This window comes from Neolamprologus multifasciatus, chromosome 7 (genome assembly GCF_963576455.1).
Source record: "Neolamprologus multifasciatus chromosome 7, fNeoMul1.2, whole genome shotgun sequence".
Classification (NCBI taxonomy): Eukaryota; Metazoa; Chordata; class Actinopteri; order Cichliformes; family Cichlidae; genus Neolamprologus; species Neolamprologus multifasciatus.
The window spans coordinates 17,855,661-17,871,941 of NC_140445.1; the positions used below are offsets into that span (position 1 = coordinate 17,855,661).

General features: G+C 38.9%; 2 protein-coding genes across 2 annotated transcripts; one reads left to right on the forward strand and one right to left on the reverse strand.

Moving 5' to 3' along the window:
* Window positions 1–34: 34 nt before the first annotated feature.
* Window positions 35–5,274, reverse strand: st6galnac4 (ST6 (alpha-N-acetyl-neuraminyl-2,3-beta-galactosyl-1,3)-N-acetylgalactosaminide alpha-2,6-sialyltransferase 4). Its single transcript, XM_085166959.1, has 5 exons — window positions 4,351–5,274; window positions 4,108–4,254; window positions 3,093–3,502; window positions 2,055–2,162; window positions 35–1,936 (listed from the first exon to the last, which is right to left on the reverse strand). Exons 1-5 carry the CDS (start codon window positions 4,453–4,455, stop codon window positions 1,750–1,752), a joined length of 957 nt encoding a protein of 318 aa, XP_085023085.1. The 5' UTR covers window positions 4,456–5,274; the 3' UTR covers window positions 35–1,749.
* A 109-nt stretch (window positions 5,275–5,383) lies between these two features.
* On the forward strand, window positions 5,384–15,862 carry miga2 (mitoguardin 2). Its single transcript, XM_085166958.1, has 16 exons — window positions 5,384–5,522; window positions 6,299–6,534; window positions 6,611–6,821; window positions 6,936–7,051; window positions 7,166–7,286; window positions 7,760–7,887; window positions 9,591–9,708; window positions 9,856–9,962; window positions 10,134–10,237; window positions 10,646–10,718; window positions 10,823–10,909; window positions 11,020–11,118; window positions 11,727–11,861; window positions 11,961–12,014; window positions 12,116–12,232; window positions 12,823–15,862. Exons 2-16 carry the CDS (start codon window positions 6,439–6,441, stop codon window positions 13,021–13,023), a joined length of 1,767 nt encoding a protein of 588 aa, XP_085023084.1. The 5' UTR covers window positions 5,384–5,522; window positions 6,299–6,438; the 3' UTR covers window positions 13,024–15,862.
* The last annotated feature ends 419 nt before the right edge of the window (window positions 15,863–16,281 follow it).

The window sequence follows — 16,281 nt, forward strand, 5'->3', positions numbered from 1 at the left end:
AAACAAGACTCTGAAATCCAAACTCGCACATACAAGCAGGTTTATTCATGATAACACTTATCTCACAGTGATGAGTGTTTACATTCAAGTTTGTGCCTTCAAAGGTTGTTTTTTTTTTTCTTTTTACCATATACATGGACTTTGGCTGCTAAAACACAAGTAAATTTAAACACTTCATGTCTGAAGTACACATCATAGTAAAACGCTTCCTCACTAGTGCAAATACTGATGCAGTCTCTGTAATAAGCCACCAAATAAGCATTATGCAACTGAAAAGGCAGTGCTATGTTTTTAATAGTAACAGGCAGCAAAATATAAATGGTAAAAAAAACTTTAAAGATGAAATTCAGTATTAAAACAAGACAATGAGAGTCTTCCTTTGCTCACAATTGTTCATTCAAATGTAACATTTTGTCACACACCCTAAAGGGTTTTTTCAGTTTCCGTGAGTGTGAGCGAGTATGTGGTCACCAAAACAGATGTGAAAACAGCAAACTGCAGAATCACGAGTTCAACGGCACCACAGAAAGACCTGAACACGTTAATGCACATTCAATGAAATGTTGCCACTTCAAGCTTTTTAACACTGTAAATCACCCATATTGATACAGTTACTGTGTTAGCAAGAAATGCAAGCATAAAGCTTTCAGTAGAGAGCTTACAGCATAACAGTAAGAGGTTTTTACAGAAATAAACACCAACTTCAAGTTGCTCAAATATGCTTATTTGTTGAAAAAGTTCAAATGAAATGCAACACAAAGGCTTGTCTGAAAACAGCTTTCCTTTTAAAATGTCCCGAGGCCATAAATACAGGATTACTTCAGCTTTGACCTCAACTGTGCTTTAATGCTGAATCGGCATTGTCATCTTTTGATCATGATCACGGACCAAGAGCGTGTAAAACAATAATAGAAGAGCTGAAGGGATTAGTCATTATTTGTTCTAATCAGCTGGATTTTCTGGTCGTTGACTTTCTTATAATAAGTTATCTTTCATACAAAAATGCTAAAATGCCACTATCTTATGCGTGTTTGGATTTCTGTGATGGTAAAGTAAGTGCCAGTTATTTTCTGACAATTCGTTATCGATTCAAAAGCAGCATTAACCTAATTGTGACCCTACATAACTATAGGCTGTATGTAAAAGATGGCCATCATGGCATAGTCATCATGACACCCGTTGGTTAGTGAGGTTCTGAATGAGAAATTGAGGGACAGCGTCCACCACAAAGTAAAGCTTAATCTAATTACTGTCTGTTTTGACTCTGAGGAATATAATTTTTAAAATCAACATGTTATATTCAGTAAAACCTGAAACTGAGACCACAAACTCATAACAAGGGATGAAGGGCAGTTTTCGTGTAGACTTCTATTAAACCAGATGGGTCACCCCCTGCTGGCCATTTGAAATGAAGCACCTTTAAAGAACATTAGCTTTTTTTTTTAGCTAGGTATATCTTTTATATACAGTCTGTGTATATAATTATAATGCACTTTCTGTCTCAAATGAAATGTATATAATTGCAGCTTTATATTACACAGGCTAGATTGAAGCATGAAGTAAAAAGAACTGTGCAGAAAAGAGCAAAAGTCAAGGCACAGTTATAAAGAATCTAAAAGCAGCTTTGGCATTGACTGGTTTTAATTTATGGTGTTGTGTTTTAATATGTTTTTTTCTTGTAGTCCTACTGATCTCTATAATACCTAGGGGCCATTATCATTTGTTACCAGTAAAGCTTAATCTCATTCTTCAGAGGGTCCAGGAGGGGTGTTTAAACTCTATCCTGTGGTGTGCTGCCCATTTGGCATAGATGGCTTTCTCAGTGATGAAGCGATGGCCTCCGCGTTGAGTGTGCTCATGGACCTTGTACATCTTGCACTCATTGATTCTGTTTTGTTCATAATAATGGTAGGGAACAACACTGTGATTGGCTCGGCTGTTGACAGGAGGGAAACAGTGGGTCACTAAGGATACTCAGCATAACTGTATGTACATAGAATATATACACACATAGAAAAAAAAAGATGGAGCTTGATTATGGATCATAATCTCACCTGCAGTAGCCGTCATCAATCATTCCATAAACATGGATGCTGTCGCACATTTCTATGGCCAGAATCATGGTGAAGAATCCAGTGCTGAGAAACGCCCCAGTTTTCATTCTGAGTGAGAAACACAGAATATTTGTTCTTCCAAAAAAAGTTTTGCAAATTCGTACAAATTCAAAATTAAATCCTATGACTGGCACCAGTAATAATCTACACATTAGATCATAACTGTTTATACACTGTACAGAAGAGTTAAGTAATTATTTAATTTCCTGTTGAATTTGTAGGTTTGCTCATTTTCCAAAAGAAAGAGAACAGCCTCTATTTTTTATGGTAGTTTCATTTTGATGGAGAGAGACAGAATATCAACCACAAATCCAGAAACACATAACATTAAAGTTAGAAATTGATTTGCATGTTATGGAGTGAACTGTATTTGATCACTAAGCAAAACATGAATTAGTACTTGGTGGAGAAACCCTTGTTGGCAAACACAGCAGTAAGATGTTTCGTGTAGTTGGTCACCACGTTTGCACAAATCCCAGACTGGATTACTTATTTTTTTTCCTCCACTGTATTTCTTTTTAGAGACCCTCATTTCCTCAAGAGGTTTTGCCATTAGCCAGGCTGTAATTGTAAAGTGTAAAAAACGTCCTCAGTAAACGACTGACCTGATTAAACAATGGGAACACTGAGTAGCTTCACCCCCTTGTGGTAAAAAAAATGATATTACAAAGAGCCAGGCCCAAGCTCAGCTTCAATTGATATCTCTTTGACGCTGACATTTTTGGATTTCAGGTTATAGCAGTTATTTCCTCACATTCTAACTGTAATTCATTTAAGAAAAACTTAAACTTTGAACACAAGAATTCACAATAACTTCCTTTAAAGTAAGGTATCAAGATTTAACTGAGTTGATATAAGGCTGAAATGGGTAAATTATATTTTCACCTTTAATATTTTGAATTAGAGAACAAAGTTATACAGTGTGTAAATGGCTACACTTTCTATTTGTACAACTTATGAGTTAAACTCCTACCGTACCTGTTTTTTCCCGTTTCGTTCTGAAATACCCCGTCACAGTACTCGATCTTGTCTTTCGTCACAGCATACATTCGGACATTTGGATATTTTTTTGCCATTTTCAGGAGGGCATTGAAGATGTGTCCTTTGCCATCTTGCCTCATGTTCCTTTCAGGACCCCAAAACACGTATGTGGTCTCTGCTGACTGCTGGAAATAATACTGCTCATTTTTTACCAGCAGGGGAACGCTGGTGTGAGACACAACACGAACGGTGGTGCGCCTCCCAACGTCTTTCTCAAACCCCTTAGTGGGCGCGTTATTCATCCGGATCACACACCCGATTTTGTCTATCTCCTCTCCGGCGCCAACTCCGAGCATCTGACCTGAGCTGGAGACCAAGACACACTGACTACAGTTGATGTCCAGTATCTGTGGAGAGAAAAGGGGACAGATGAGAAATCTTTAGGTTGTGGTTTGTGCACATAAATCAGTAACTGGATGGTTATAGCTCAGCTGTTATTCCATCGTAATTACAGAATGTGCTTTCATAAGGTTTTGTGTTGGGCTAATTAAAATAGATGAAATCAGAATTTTAGGCCAAGCATGTCTTGCTGGGAACAATCGTACAAACTAGACAGAGCTTTTGATTATATTCTTTACTGGGTTCAACTGTAGACTCTGGATGTGCAACTCAGGACTTTCACAGACTTTTTCCAAAGCCACTCCTGTGTTCTTTTGTGGTACGCTCTAGCTTTTTGTCTTGTTGAAATGGAAATGTGTTCACAGTCTGACACAAATACAGATCTGTAGTAATGGTTTTCACCCTAACACACACACACACACACCCTAACACACACGCAAATACAATCAACAGAGACCGACAGACTGACAGTTGCATGCCTTTGTTATTTAGGTTAAGGAATGCACTGTATAATTAATATGAGTGACTATCAGTTTTCACGGTCACCATGAACTAACGGAACCAGACCTCTGTAAGCTTTTTTTTGTGTAACCCTACCCTCCTTGTGTCTCACCTGGTCCATTCTGCCGGGCTTGATCCTCTTGTAGCCCTCGAGTCCCTTCCTGGCCGCAGCAGGTGATGGGCCGTCCCGTATCATCACATGTCCAACCCAAAACAACAGAGGGAGGCTCAGGGTGAGCAGGCAAAGCCAGCGAAGCATCTGCACAGGCGGATAAGATGTAGGAAATGATAGGGTTGTGCAGCTCCGCACACATTATTAGCGATCGGATGGGTTAAATAAGCAAGTGACTCTTACCAGAACGTTCATATCAAGGCCTTCGGCAAACCCCTGCTTCCTATGGCCCGGACGACACTCATTTTTCACGCCGACTCGAGAGAGACATGCCCAGTCAGGCACCATCGATTCATGATCACAAAGGTTCCATATCAAAAGATTTTTAATTGCCTTTCCAGATCTGTCAAATTCCAGTATCCGTTTCTTTGTGCGGTTACTTTCGTTTTCATCACGTAGCCGACCACATTATTCTAGTCTTATTTGCACCATGTTTACATCAACTACCATCCGAAATCTGCAAGCTGCCCGTTTCTTCCCCAGCTTTGTTGACACAGTACCCTACAAACAATTCCTAGGACCCGCCTTGTAAATTATAATGTAGCCCGTCTGTTATTCCGGGGCCACTATTTCGCAACAAACTATCACCGGAACAAACTTGATTTAAAAAAAATTACTTACCAGAAATAACTGTAACTTTAATAACAATAACTATAATAACTATGAATTTAACTATATAAACAATGATGGTATACGTTTTTATTGTTAGAAGTTAAAATTATATAATGACATTAGACATACGGAGGGTAATCACTCCTTTATTCTGAAAGAAACATGCCAAAACCGGAAACAGTCTTCTCAATACTTTTGGTTACTTTAAAGTAGCCGTCCATGCGACGTTCCAGTACCCCTCGTAAATTTACTTTCCCACAATAGAAGGAAAGTAATTTATAAACATTATTTCAGATGGTTAAACTACGCCGTCTCAATACTTTTTCTCGTTATACTATTCTGGTAGTCTGACTCCAATGTTATGGCCTTTAGCATATAATTAAGAATATAATTATTCAATAAACGTAACCCATTTATGTCCCTTTAGCATTGTTTTTAATTGTCAAGTATATACACCGCCTTGAACTTTCTAGCAGTATTTCCCTTCTGTTTGATCAGGATAGAGTGACGATATTTCAAGAAATAATATCTGATTGGATTAGAAAAGTTTTTGCCCCGCCTACTCTTTTATGTGATTGGTCAAGAAATAGGTAACTCACCTCACACCTCACCCGACTGGCCCGTGTCCGCGTCGGTATTCTTGCGTTAACTACGTAGGGCCTTGGGAAAAAAAAGAATCCACCGTGCGACTTTCACTGACTGTGACACGGGGATGTCCTTCCTTGAAGCCTCGGATGATCACGGTATGTACCTACGCAGGGATTATGTTATTAGTTGCGCCTCTGGGGAAGCTGCACACAAAGCCGCCTTGAAGTGTGTGAGGTGTCAGCTCACAGACTTTGCTCTGAAGCCAGCTTGACCTGGTGATGCTATGATGCAGACTGACAGATAAGGCTAGCCGAATTAGCTAGCTAACGTTAGCATATGCTCATCTAAAAAGATAGTTTCATCTTTGCTAGTGCTAATATTTGGCTGTCCTTGACTTGAGCTTTAAAGAAAGACATAAACCCTGCTGCTGAATTTATGGGGAAAGCTCTAAAATAATTTGTGTCAGTTGAAATTACTGTCTTCTGCTTCCTGGACTGGCTAACAGCTAGCTTTCGCTTTAACATATTGTCAAAGTTCTTTCAACTAGCAGCCTTGTTTTCAGTAACTTAAGTCTGCATGGAACATAGTTGTGCTTTATGTACACTAGTTTGCTTCAGAGACGTAGAAAGTCAACCAGTTTCTCACGTTGAAGCTACAACTACTATCTTTTGTGAGGCTTTGTCTCGTACAGTATGTTGAATGGCGTGCTTGTTGCTTATTTGCATACCAGACACTCCAGACTGGTTAAGTAGTAGCTGGCAGAGTGCCAGTCTGCTCTCCTTCCAGGTCAAACCATAAACCTGTACAAGTTAAGTCTGTGTCTGGAGAGTGGTACAGTGAAAATGGTTACTACTAATAGTTGGTATTATAATGGCCGTGCAGTTAGAAGCACCTACACTTAAGTACAAACCTTGTGCTCTATCTGTTGTAGAACAACAAGACTGCAGTTAGCCACTGGATGAGAGAGTGGTTGATTACGGATGGTTCATCAGCAGGTCCTGAGCTGGCTGCTCTCAGACCAGAGGAGAAACTTAATTTTTGCTGTGGCCTGAAGGCATTATAATTCCTGAGATGTCAATGAGACGAGGAGAAGGGATGTCCATCGCTCAGGCTTTGGCCATGACTGTAGCAGAGATACCCGTCTTTCTCTATTCCACATTTGGGCAGGTAAACCCCTTTATACAAATGCACACACAGAGTGTACTATGTTTGGTCATATCCTCACTGCTTCTTCTGCTTTCAGTCCATATTTTCCCAGCTGAGGCTTACACCGAGCCTGAAGAAGGTGCTGTTTGCCACAGCACTAGGCAGTGTAGCTCTAGCTCTCACTGCTCATCATTTAAAAAGGCGAGGAAGAAAGAGGAAGCAGGGAACACAAGAAAAGGATGGCCAGAAGACAGTGGGAATACCAGAGTCACTCATGAAGACAGGACGGCCCTCATCATTAAAGAGAGGTGTGAAGACAGAATATTATGTTTCTTTTTTGGGGGAGGGGGATGCTGTTTAGTTTCTTTCAGCAGTGGTTGCTGTGAAACATTCAATGAGGAAATGTTTTTCCTTTGGAACAGCCCCATTTACTGGTCGACAGATGATGAGTCCCAGCACTCGAAGCAATGATACGATGAGTGGAATTTCCTCCCTGGCTCCCAGTAAACACTCAAGTTCATCACACAGCCTGGCATCTGTAAGTTTCATACTTTTTTTTTGTCATGTTTGCTTTATCTTTGACTTATTTATTTATTTATTTATTTCACCATCTTTGGGTGTATATGTGTTTGCATGCTCATTTCTGGCTTAGATGCGAGTCCCAAGCTCTCCAAATCAGTCTGCCAATCCATCCACACCTTGGGAGGCAGAGCCTGTGGTGGAAGAGTCAGGGGCGGTAGAGGATGCTAATGCAGAGAATCTCTATTTAATGGGTAAGTATTCACTAAAACTCATGTTTTGTTTTTTTGTTTGTTGTTGTTTTTATTGTCTAATATAAAAACAGCGTAAAGCCACTTTTTTTTGGTTGTTTTACTATTTCATGCTGACATTAGAGCACAAGTTATCTATAATTACATTGCAACCAATATTAATCCGTATCAATTAGCTGTAGCTCTGTGCCACTGGTACTTGTAGTGCAGTACCATTATTTTTCAACTCAAGAGTAATGTGCTTAAAACTGTTTTTGTACATGCACTGCAGCCTTTAATTTCTCTTTTATTTAACTGGGGAACTTTATGTGAGTAATAAAATCTTTCAATGAATTGGACCGACATACAACAGGTTTTAGTCCATGTAAAATCTGATTGAGCCCATGTGTGAATTGAACTGTTGTGTGCTACATTTAAGACGGGGCAAAACTGCAGACAACGTTGGGATTTGAATCTAATTTTTCGCTTCCTGTTAGGCATGGAGCTGTTTGATGAGGCTCTGCGAAAGTGGGAACAGGCACTGAATATTCGCCATCAACCCCACTCAACATCCAGCAACAACAGCCTGGCTCTGCAGGGAGCAACATGTGGAGACGTTACCACGGTAACTATTAAACTGTTATTACCAGTGTGTGGTGGGATTGCTAGTCATTAAATGATGTCAAGCAACATTTTGAAAGATACAATGTCTGAAATTCAAAGTCTGAACCTCAACATATTTTGCATTGAAGATCACTCAAATCACTCTGTGGGTCTAAGATGGGAGTGACTCCAAACCACCTGAAGCTATCGTTGGCTTCAGTTTATCAACTATCATAAGCTTTGTAGTAGGGCTGGGCGATATATCGATCTTTTAAAAAATATCGATATATTTTCATACGAGATATAAGATGTGACAATATCCTTTATATCGATATAGTCTATGTTACGTTATAATTATACTTGTGGAGCCACACGTTTGCCTCTCTTTCGTCCACTTTTGTCTCTACGCAACGTTACTCGGCCTCGCCCCTCCTTCACTGAACACAACTCCCCCTCCTCCCCCATAGCTTCACCTGCAGGCAGCGACACGATGGACACGGCAAATCTCCGTTAGCGAGTTGTGGGGCTGGACGGCGTCAACGTGTTAGCGAGCTAACCGCGCTAACGAGCTAACCATGCTAACGTCAGCCCACAGGGGCTGCACGGCCTAGAATCCCTTCATTTTCTCAAAAGTTGACAGCGCGGCTTATGTATGAATTCTGGTTGTGCTTACTGACCGCGAACCGATTTTAGGTGGTACACGGCGCTCAGCAATCTGTCAAAAAATGTTTTAGTACGACTTTGGTAAGCTAAGGAGATGCAGCGCTTGATAGATTGTCGGAGCATTACGGCTACCGTAGTCTGGAGCCTCGCGGAGTGATACGTACTGTGCTTCAACGTAATATTACCGTATTGTGTGTATAAGGGCCATAAATGGCACCTGTTAAGAGACATGGTTACAAAGAGGATTTCAAACTCAAGGCTGTCAGTCACGCAGTAGAAGTTGGGAACAGAGCAGCTGTGAAATCTGTCTTTGTTATTATGCTCAGCGTCTGTTAGTTTACATTTTGACTGCACAATTGTGAGCTTTTTGTTATGCACAAAAACAACATTGTTTTCTTTTATTTATGGAGCATTATTATTTAATAAATGCTCATAATTTCTTTTTGAGTAATTTCTTTATGTAAATCTATGCTGTATGTAAATAAAAATGCCTGTGTGACATCTGGGACACAGTGTGACTTATGGCTTTAAAAAAATATCGAGATATATATCTTATATCGCCACCCAGCTAAAAAATATCGAGATATGAATTTTGGGTCATATCGCCCAGCCCTACTTTGTAGTTTCCCAAACCAGATATGCATTGGAGTCGACTTGCACAGTGGGACTGTGACTGAACTCTCACTATGAAAAGTAACTCAGTAAATCATCTCTGCTATAGCTGCAGGAGAGCTGTCATCTTCCAGTGAAGGCTGAGGTCAGAATATAAATGGTTACACTGGGGAACATTAAAGCTTAGATTTCCTGTTAATCTTATAAAGCATTTTTATCCATCAAAAGGGTCATAAACTGTTGCAAGACTTTTATTTATTAAAAAAAATAAAATAAAATGATTAAATTTAACTATAAAATGTGATGCGGTTCCAAAAAAGCTGATCAATTTCGCTTAGTCTGCCTCCTGGATTAGAGCCCAGTGCCAGTTTAATTTAACTAAATAAACTAATTCTTGGGTTATTTATTATATAATATTAAAGTGGTATCTTTATTATTTTTATTTTACAGGGCGAAGCCCGAAATAAAGTGTTTGCTGAGAAGTTAGAGACACTACTGCACAGAGCGTATCACCTACAGGAGGATTTTGGGAGCAGTATCCCAGCAGACAATGTGCTGGCAGACTTTGGTAAGAATTTCTGTGTGACCCTATCAGACAATATAATTATTATTAATCAAAGATTATACATTTCGACTGTTGGCTCTTGGCCTCTGTCACTGCTTAGAGCTATACCAGTATGGCTCTGGCAGTTAGCTTGTGTTGTTCCTTTGGCAGAAAGTGAAGGAACGCTAATCTTGCCTCAAGTGGAAAGTTTCCATAGACTGCAAGAGGACGATGCTACTACTGTCACTTCTGATGACTCCTTCTTTTCGGCTGCGGAGGTGAGCTTCTTTCCCCTGCCCTCTAAAGACCGACTGTCAGAAAACACAGTACACTCCAGACCCTTCAAAAAACCTCCCCCTCACTCGTGTATTCATCTGTGTACACACACACACACACACACAGACACACACACACAGGCTGTGCACTGAGGTATTTGTGTTTATGTGCAGCTGTTAGATCCCATGTCTCTAGGGGAGGTCTATCAGCCAGCAGCCCTTTATGAAGAAGCCCTGTCTCTGGTCCATGAAGACAAAGTGGCCTATAGGACCCTGAGGTAACTGTTATGTGAAGCATTTTTATTTGTATTCTTAAAGATGCACTGACAAATACTTTTCTAAAAATATTATATATTACTGTAGATAATGCCATATGAGTCACTGTCTGTTGTATCTGTGGTCCCTCATAGACTTTCAACTAAAACTACTGAGAAACGCAGTTTAATTGTCAAACATCAAAAAGCCTTTAGCAGTTAAACTGGTGGAGACCAAAACTGAGCAAAAAGTGAATTTTTTTAGACTCCAAATTAATGCTGGTGTTACTTTTTGGATGTGAAAATGTACATTTTAACAAAAGGTAATAGTGGTGCTAAAAAACAAAAACAAAACATCTTATACTCAATACACAGCAGCCAAGAGAAGCATGAGCCTTTGTTGACTTAAATAAAATTTTCTGTGTTTACCAGGACTGAACTACTTGAATGTTATAGTGACCAAGACTTCCTTGCCAAGCTTCACTGTGTGAGACAAGCATTCCAGGTTGGTTTCAGCAAACCCACACTTCATACATATATTCATTCATATATACATGTTTAAAACCAAATTACTACAGAAATTAAACCAGTGATGCTTTTCTTTTCCAGATCCTATTGTTAGATGAAACTCATCGTACATTTTTCATGGAGACCGGAAAGCAAATGATTGTGGGTTTAATGATAAAGGCGAACAAGGTAAAATACTCCTCACTGGATCCTCAGTTATGAATGTCCCTTTGGACAATTTTAAAGAGCTGTAATTATTTATTTTAACTGATCTCATTTGATCTTTTGCTTCATCTCAGAGCCCCAAAGCTTTTCTAGAAAGCTATGAAGACATGCTGCTGTACACTCAGAGAGAGGAAACGTGGCCCGTCACTAAGATGGAGCTGGAGGGTCGAGGAGTGAGTAATCATGCTGTTATTCAAGTCATCATGGCAATGTGATAGTGTATGTGTGTTTACAGTAAGCATGAATGTGACAAGTGAATTCAATCAGTAGCTATTCATTGCAAACATCAGTTAACATTTGTATTTTTTTGTTTGTTTGTTGCTTTTTGGTTTTTTAGTGAAAATATTTAAAGGGACCGATTGCTTAATTTTTTTTAGTTTCTCAGTGACAGATATAACCAATGCATGACCAACACACATGACAGTGTGCTCAGCTCTTTGAGTCAGTTGTACATAATTTTAATATGTTGCACATTGCTGCCACCAGCTGTTCATCAGTAGTATAGCTTCAAACTATCCACAGGACATGTTCACACATGCTTCGGTGTGTGTATATCTGAAACAGACCGACCAGGAGCCCACTCTTACAAACCTCCATGTCACCACAGTAGATAAGAAAAAAATACAGAATTTTTTTTTTCATGCACAACACTATCTAGTCCTTTATGTGTTCCAAGTCAGGTATGCCTGATGCCACAGCAGTTCAAAACATTACTGCTGCTAAAAATAAATAAATAATGCTTTCACCATTCCTCATGGTCCCCATTTCCTGAACATTGCAGGTGGTTTGTATGAACTTTTTCGACATAGTGTTGGACTTCATCCTGATGGATGCATTCGAAGACCTGGAGAGTCCTCCTGCCTCTGTGGTGGCTGTGCTCAGGAATCGCTGGCTCTCTGACAGCTTTAAAGAAACGGTTAATATGATGCACATGCATCAGCACAGACACTTACTCCATATTCCACCTACACGCTTATAACGGTTTCTCTAATAATAGTTTTTAATTTTCTGGCAGGCTTTGGCGACTGCTTGCTGGTCCGTCCTAAAAGCCAAAAGGCGTCTTCTTATGGTGAGTTTATACTAGTTTTAGAAATTAATACTTTTTAATGGCTTTATTTAAACCTAAAAAAAATTGTTTATTCTGATAGCTTGTTCTTCTGCTCTCTCCAGGTTCCTGATGGATTTATCTCCCACTTCTATGCCATATCTGAGCATGTAAGCCCAGTTTTAGCTTTTGGCTTTTTAGGACCCCGGCAGCACCTGAGTGAAGTGTGCACAATTTTTAAGGTGAGGCCATACAGAGTATATGGTTTAAAAATATTTCAGTGCAAGCAGACACTATCCTCTGTGCAGGAAAACCATTAGCTTAATGTACAACTCTACAATTCTTACAGAACATGACACTAAATGTATAATTTATACAATTGTATAGTGAGAGGTACAGCAGAGGATGCAAGATGCTGCAAGATACTTTCTTTAATTGGGTTATAAAACTTTATAGAAGTGCAGTGTTGGAAGAAAAGAAGAGTCAGAGTGAAACTCTTAAACCTACATTTCCTTTAATGCAACTCTAAAGGTTCTTTGCCTGCTGCTTTGGTAGAGCACATGTCCATCATTTATGTACAGTTTGTGCCAAACCTAATTTCAATATTTTTTTTAGATTTAAGTAGCAGCTCCTGAGCCACAGACATCATTACATGCAAGAGCCTTTACAGTCAAAGTAGTAGTAGCTGCAGTAACAATGATGGGGGAACTTGCATTCATGTGGCTCAGAGCTAACCTACTAAGACACATGAAGTTGTCTTCACGTGGCTTAACATGCTTACACACATTATCGTACCATCTTTTCATTTTGTTTTCTCTCCTTTCACCTGCAGCAACAAATTGTGCAGTACCTTAAGGATATGTTTGACCACGACAAGGTCCGCTTCACCTCTCCACAGTGTTTGGCCGAGGACATCCTGAATCTTTCTCACCGCCGAAGTGATATTTTACTTGGGTATCTGGGAATCGATAGCCTTCTTGAAATCAACGGTGCCCTGCCCAGTGACCAAGAGGGATCTTCAGGGACCAACTAGGAGGAGTAGGGTAACAAAGAGCTTCACTGGGCCTTGTACCAGCTAACAGCAAAGAGGCTGACGAGTTGGGAACAGCAAGAAGTCACAGCTGAACAGTGTGTCGTATTAAGACAGGAAAGAATCATCCTCCTGTGATACACTGAGAACCAGCATTATTCATTTATTCATCCGTGTTTCATTAAACATGACGGCTTCAGTAGGACATACTTTCACTAGTTCTACAAAGTCATTGGTCCTTGTACTAAGGAGTGAGTGTAACGATCCCACCTCTTTTATGTTGCTGCTGTGTAGTCATCGAGAATGCAGACTGCAGTCATGTAATGACAGACGTGCAAGGACTTGTCTTTGCCTTGTTGGGTGAGTTCTTGAAAACAGGCCTGACGGGAAGCATTACCAACCCATGAAAACTGTGCCCGCTACACTTTTACTCCATATGGATTGAGGGCTTTCAGAGAACTCTTCATCACCTCTGGAATTAAGGGGATTCATGGTGTGGGAATCAGCATTTTGTGTTTTATATTAAATTAAGTAAGATTATGTGTTTAAAATGATGAGATTTCCTGAGAGTTCTTGAGCACTTTGGCCAACTGATTATTAGTGCTGCTGTTTAATGCAAAATGGGATGGGTTTGTCTCCACACTTGTCCTTAAATCCTCTTTAATGTCTTTATTTATTTTCTCCACTTTGGGTTAATTGAGCTTAAAATGTGGTGAAACCAAGAAAGTCTGTTGAATGCAAAAAGACTTTTGAAATAGTGTAGGGTTCTGGCATGTTACTCATGTTTGACACCAGTGTTCACAGTTGCAGTAAACATGAGTGTCTGAAGAAGCATGTGCTAAGGGATTATGAAGGTTTACTTTCTATAAATTACAACGCAAATATTCAGATTTAAATGGCAATAAAACAACACTCCAAACACAAATAAAAGAGTGTGAGATGTGAAATTCCTGTCTGAAAACTATTACATAAAACACAACAGTTTAGAAGACGCTAAAGACAATAAACAATGTAAGACTTGAGTTCCCTTGATTTGTATTTGCTAATTCTAAAGTCTGAATTTGAGACATTCTCCCAGTTTAATTGCTTAAAAACATTTGGGTCTAAAAGTGTCCAGTCGCAAGTTGTACCAAATAAGCCTTTAACAAAGTGGATACTACTCACTTGTCCTAGCAGGGAAAGTAGGTGTTACTAATGGTACCAGTAGTGCTGTGTTGTTCACACGACATGAACAGTAGAGTCTTTACGTGGCAGTTTCACTGGTTAACATTAAAAATGGCTTTAAAGTAGGTGAGCCAGTGTTGGGGCCCGAGCACTATGCATGTTTGCTCACTCACTATCACACCTTAACAGCACACCTACTGAATCACTTATGTTTTTGTTTACATCTGTACTTTTTCTGTACCTTCAGTGATAAAAGGGCGCTGTGGGTTTTGTTGTTTTTTGTGTAAGAAGGTGGACACCTGTGGAGATCTTGCTTAGAAAAAATATATGTAAACAGTGACACATCCTCTAAATGAAACATTGCCATTTAGTATTCTTAGCAAGGATATTTCTGATGTTATAAAGATCTGTAATGAAGAACAGGGCATTGTACAGCTGGACTGTCATCCACATAAGTGCACTGATGATAACGTCTGAGTCTGCTTTGCTATCCAAAGTACTGTGAACTTGTTATTGAATGGCATTTATTCCGCAATTCTCGCATCGATTACACCACTACTGCACGGGCACATTTTCTGATACGCAGATATATACAAAGTAAATCGTCTTCATGAAATTGAATTTAAAAAAAGAAAAGATTATTTATTTGCAGAGAAGCACAGTTTTCTGAGGGGAGGAAAAAAAATCTCTCTAAATACTTTGGGCCGTTTTAGTGTCAGTAGTTTATCTTATGAGTCCATACAAGTGTATTTCTTGTGGCAGTGATAATCCAAATCAAAGTCTCTTAAATTAAGAGCTTTTATTTTCTTTTATTTTGATTCAGTATTTGCAGGGTTATTTGGTGTTTCTGTCTAACATGAACCAAAACTGTAAATTGAGCTTTTACAGAAAATCATTTGGTTCCTCATTGTGACAGATGAGCATTTTGCACTTTAGCAGAAAAATCCAAGAATGTCCAATAACCCTTTTTAATAGCTGTTGATTTATTTGTTGCATCAAAAAACTGACATATTATTGATAATAAAGAACATAAATGTTGTACAGTAGAGAAATTATCTTTCCCAGATCACTATACATATGATCATTGTTAATCTGCTTTCTAGGTTTTGTTTATGTGTCCATCTTGTTCAAATTCTCCCCTTTTAACTGCTCTAGTAATTTTTATACCATAATGTGTCATGCAGGTAAATGCTGTTATGGAAAAATGCTTCTGTTTAGTCTTGTGTCCATAGATTGGTCTGCTTTTTCTCAGAGAATACATCAGTGTATAATGCTACTTGTAGACCCAGGCTTAGCCTTTAGCTGTAAGTTTTAAAGATCCAAGATTACCAATATTTAGGAATTTCTCATTTAAAAAAAATATGCATGGAGTCTCTTCTTCTTAACATATACTTGATGCAAGAATTTCAGGTGGCCAAACTGTAGAGAAAGATTGGTTTTGTTTTGAAAGTCACTGCTGTGTTTCAAGTGTCCTACTCATGCCTTTTGTCTTTTCTATTGTTAATCAACAGCAGAAACTCTGATCTGATTTTAATTTTCCATATTAAATGTTATTGTTTTGTTAAATGATATTGAGTTATTTATTTTACTTCACAAAAGTCAAATATTCTAATTGAGAGTTTTAAAAGAATATTGTTAGGATAGGTATATCAAAAAACACTGGCTTAATTTTATTTAAAGGTTTTTAAGGAATGATCAGGAATGATAATAAGAGGAAAAAAATCTAATGTGACTAAAATATTGGTCAGGAATTTTAAATTATTATTATTAGTAGTAGTAGCATCAAAAGAGGGCAAATATCATCAGTATTCCCAATTGTTCAGGTGATTATTGTCATTGCGTAACTGTCCCCTATAAAAATCCTCAATTTAAAATGTACAGTTCTTACATACTTTATCTTTATTTTGTCAAAAGATGATATATGCATCAGTGGTGCTACCACCCTTTAAAACCCTTCAAGACAGAGGTTTGTTTTTTTTTTTTAATCGGCCTCACGTGCAGCGATTATTAGCTAGCATGCTAACACACTAGCACCTACCACAAAATTTGAAATCTACTAACATTTAGCTCGATTATAGCACTGCTGAGGTGGATACA

Bases quoted from the DNA above. Each gene is read 5' to 3' on its own strand.
- st6galnac4 (XM_085166959.1), bottom strand. From the start codon at position 4,455: ATGGTGCCTGACTGGGCATGTCTCTCTCGAGTCGGCGTGAAAAATGAG. The intron at 4,255-4,350 runs GTAAGAGTCACT...CCGCCTGTGCAG, and splicing joins GCCTTGATATGAACGTTCTG to ATGCTTCGCTGGCTTTGCCT. The intron at 1,937-2,054 runs GTGAGATTATGA...TCCTGTCAACAG, and splicing joins ATTGATGACGGCTACTGCAG to CCGAGCCAATCACAGTGTTG.
- miga2 (XM_085166958.1), top strand. From the start codon at position 6,439: ATGTCAATGAGACGAGGAGAAGGGATGTCCATCGCTCAGGCTTTGGCC. The intron at 6,535-6,610 runs GTAAACCCCTTT...TTCTGCTTTCAG, and splicing joins TCTATTCCACATTTGGGCAG to TCCATATTTTCCCAGCTGAG. The intron at 10,238-10,645 runs GTAACTGTTATG...TGTGTTTACCAG, and splicing joins GTGGCCTATAGGACCCTGAG to GACTGAACTACTTGAATGTT.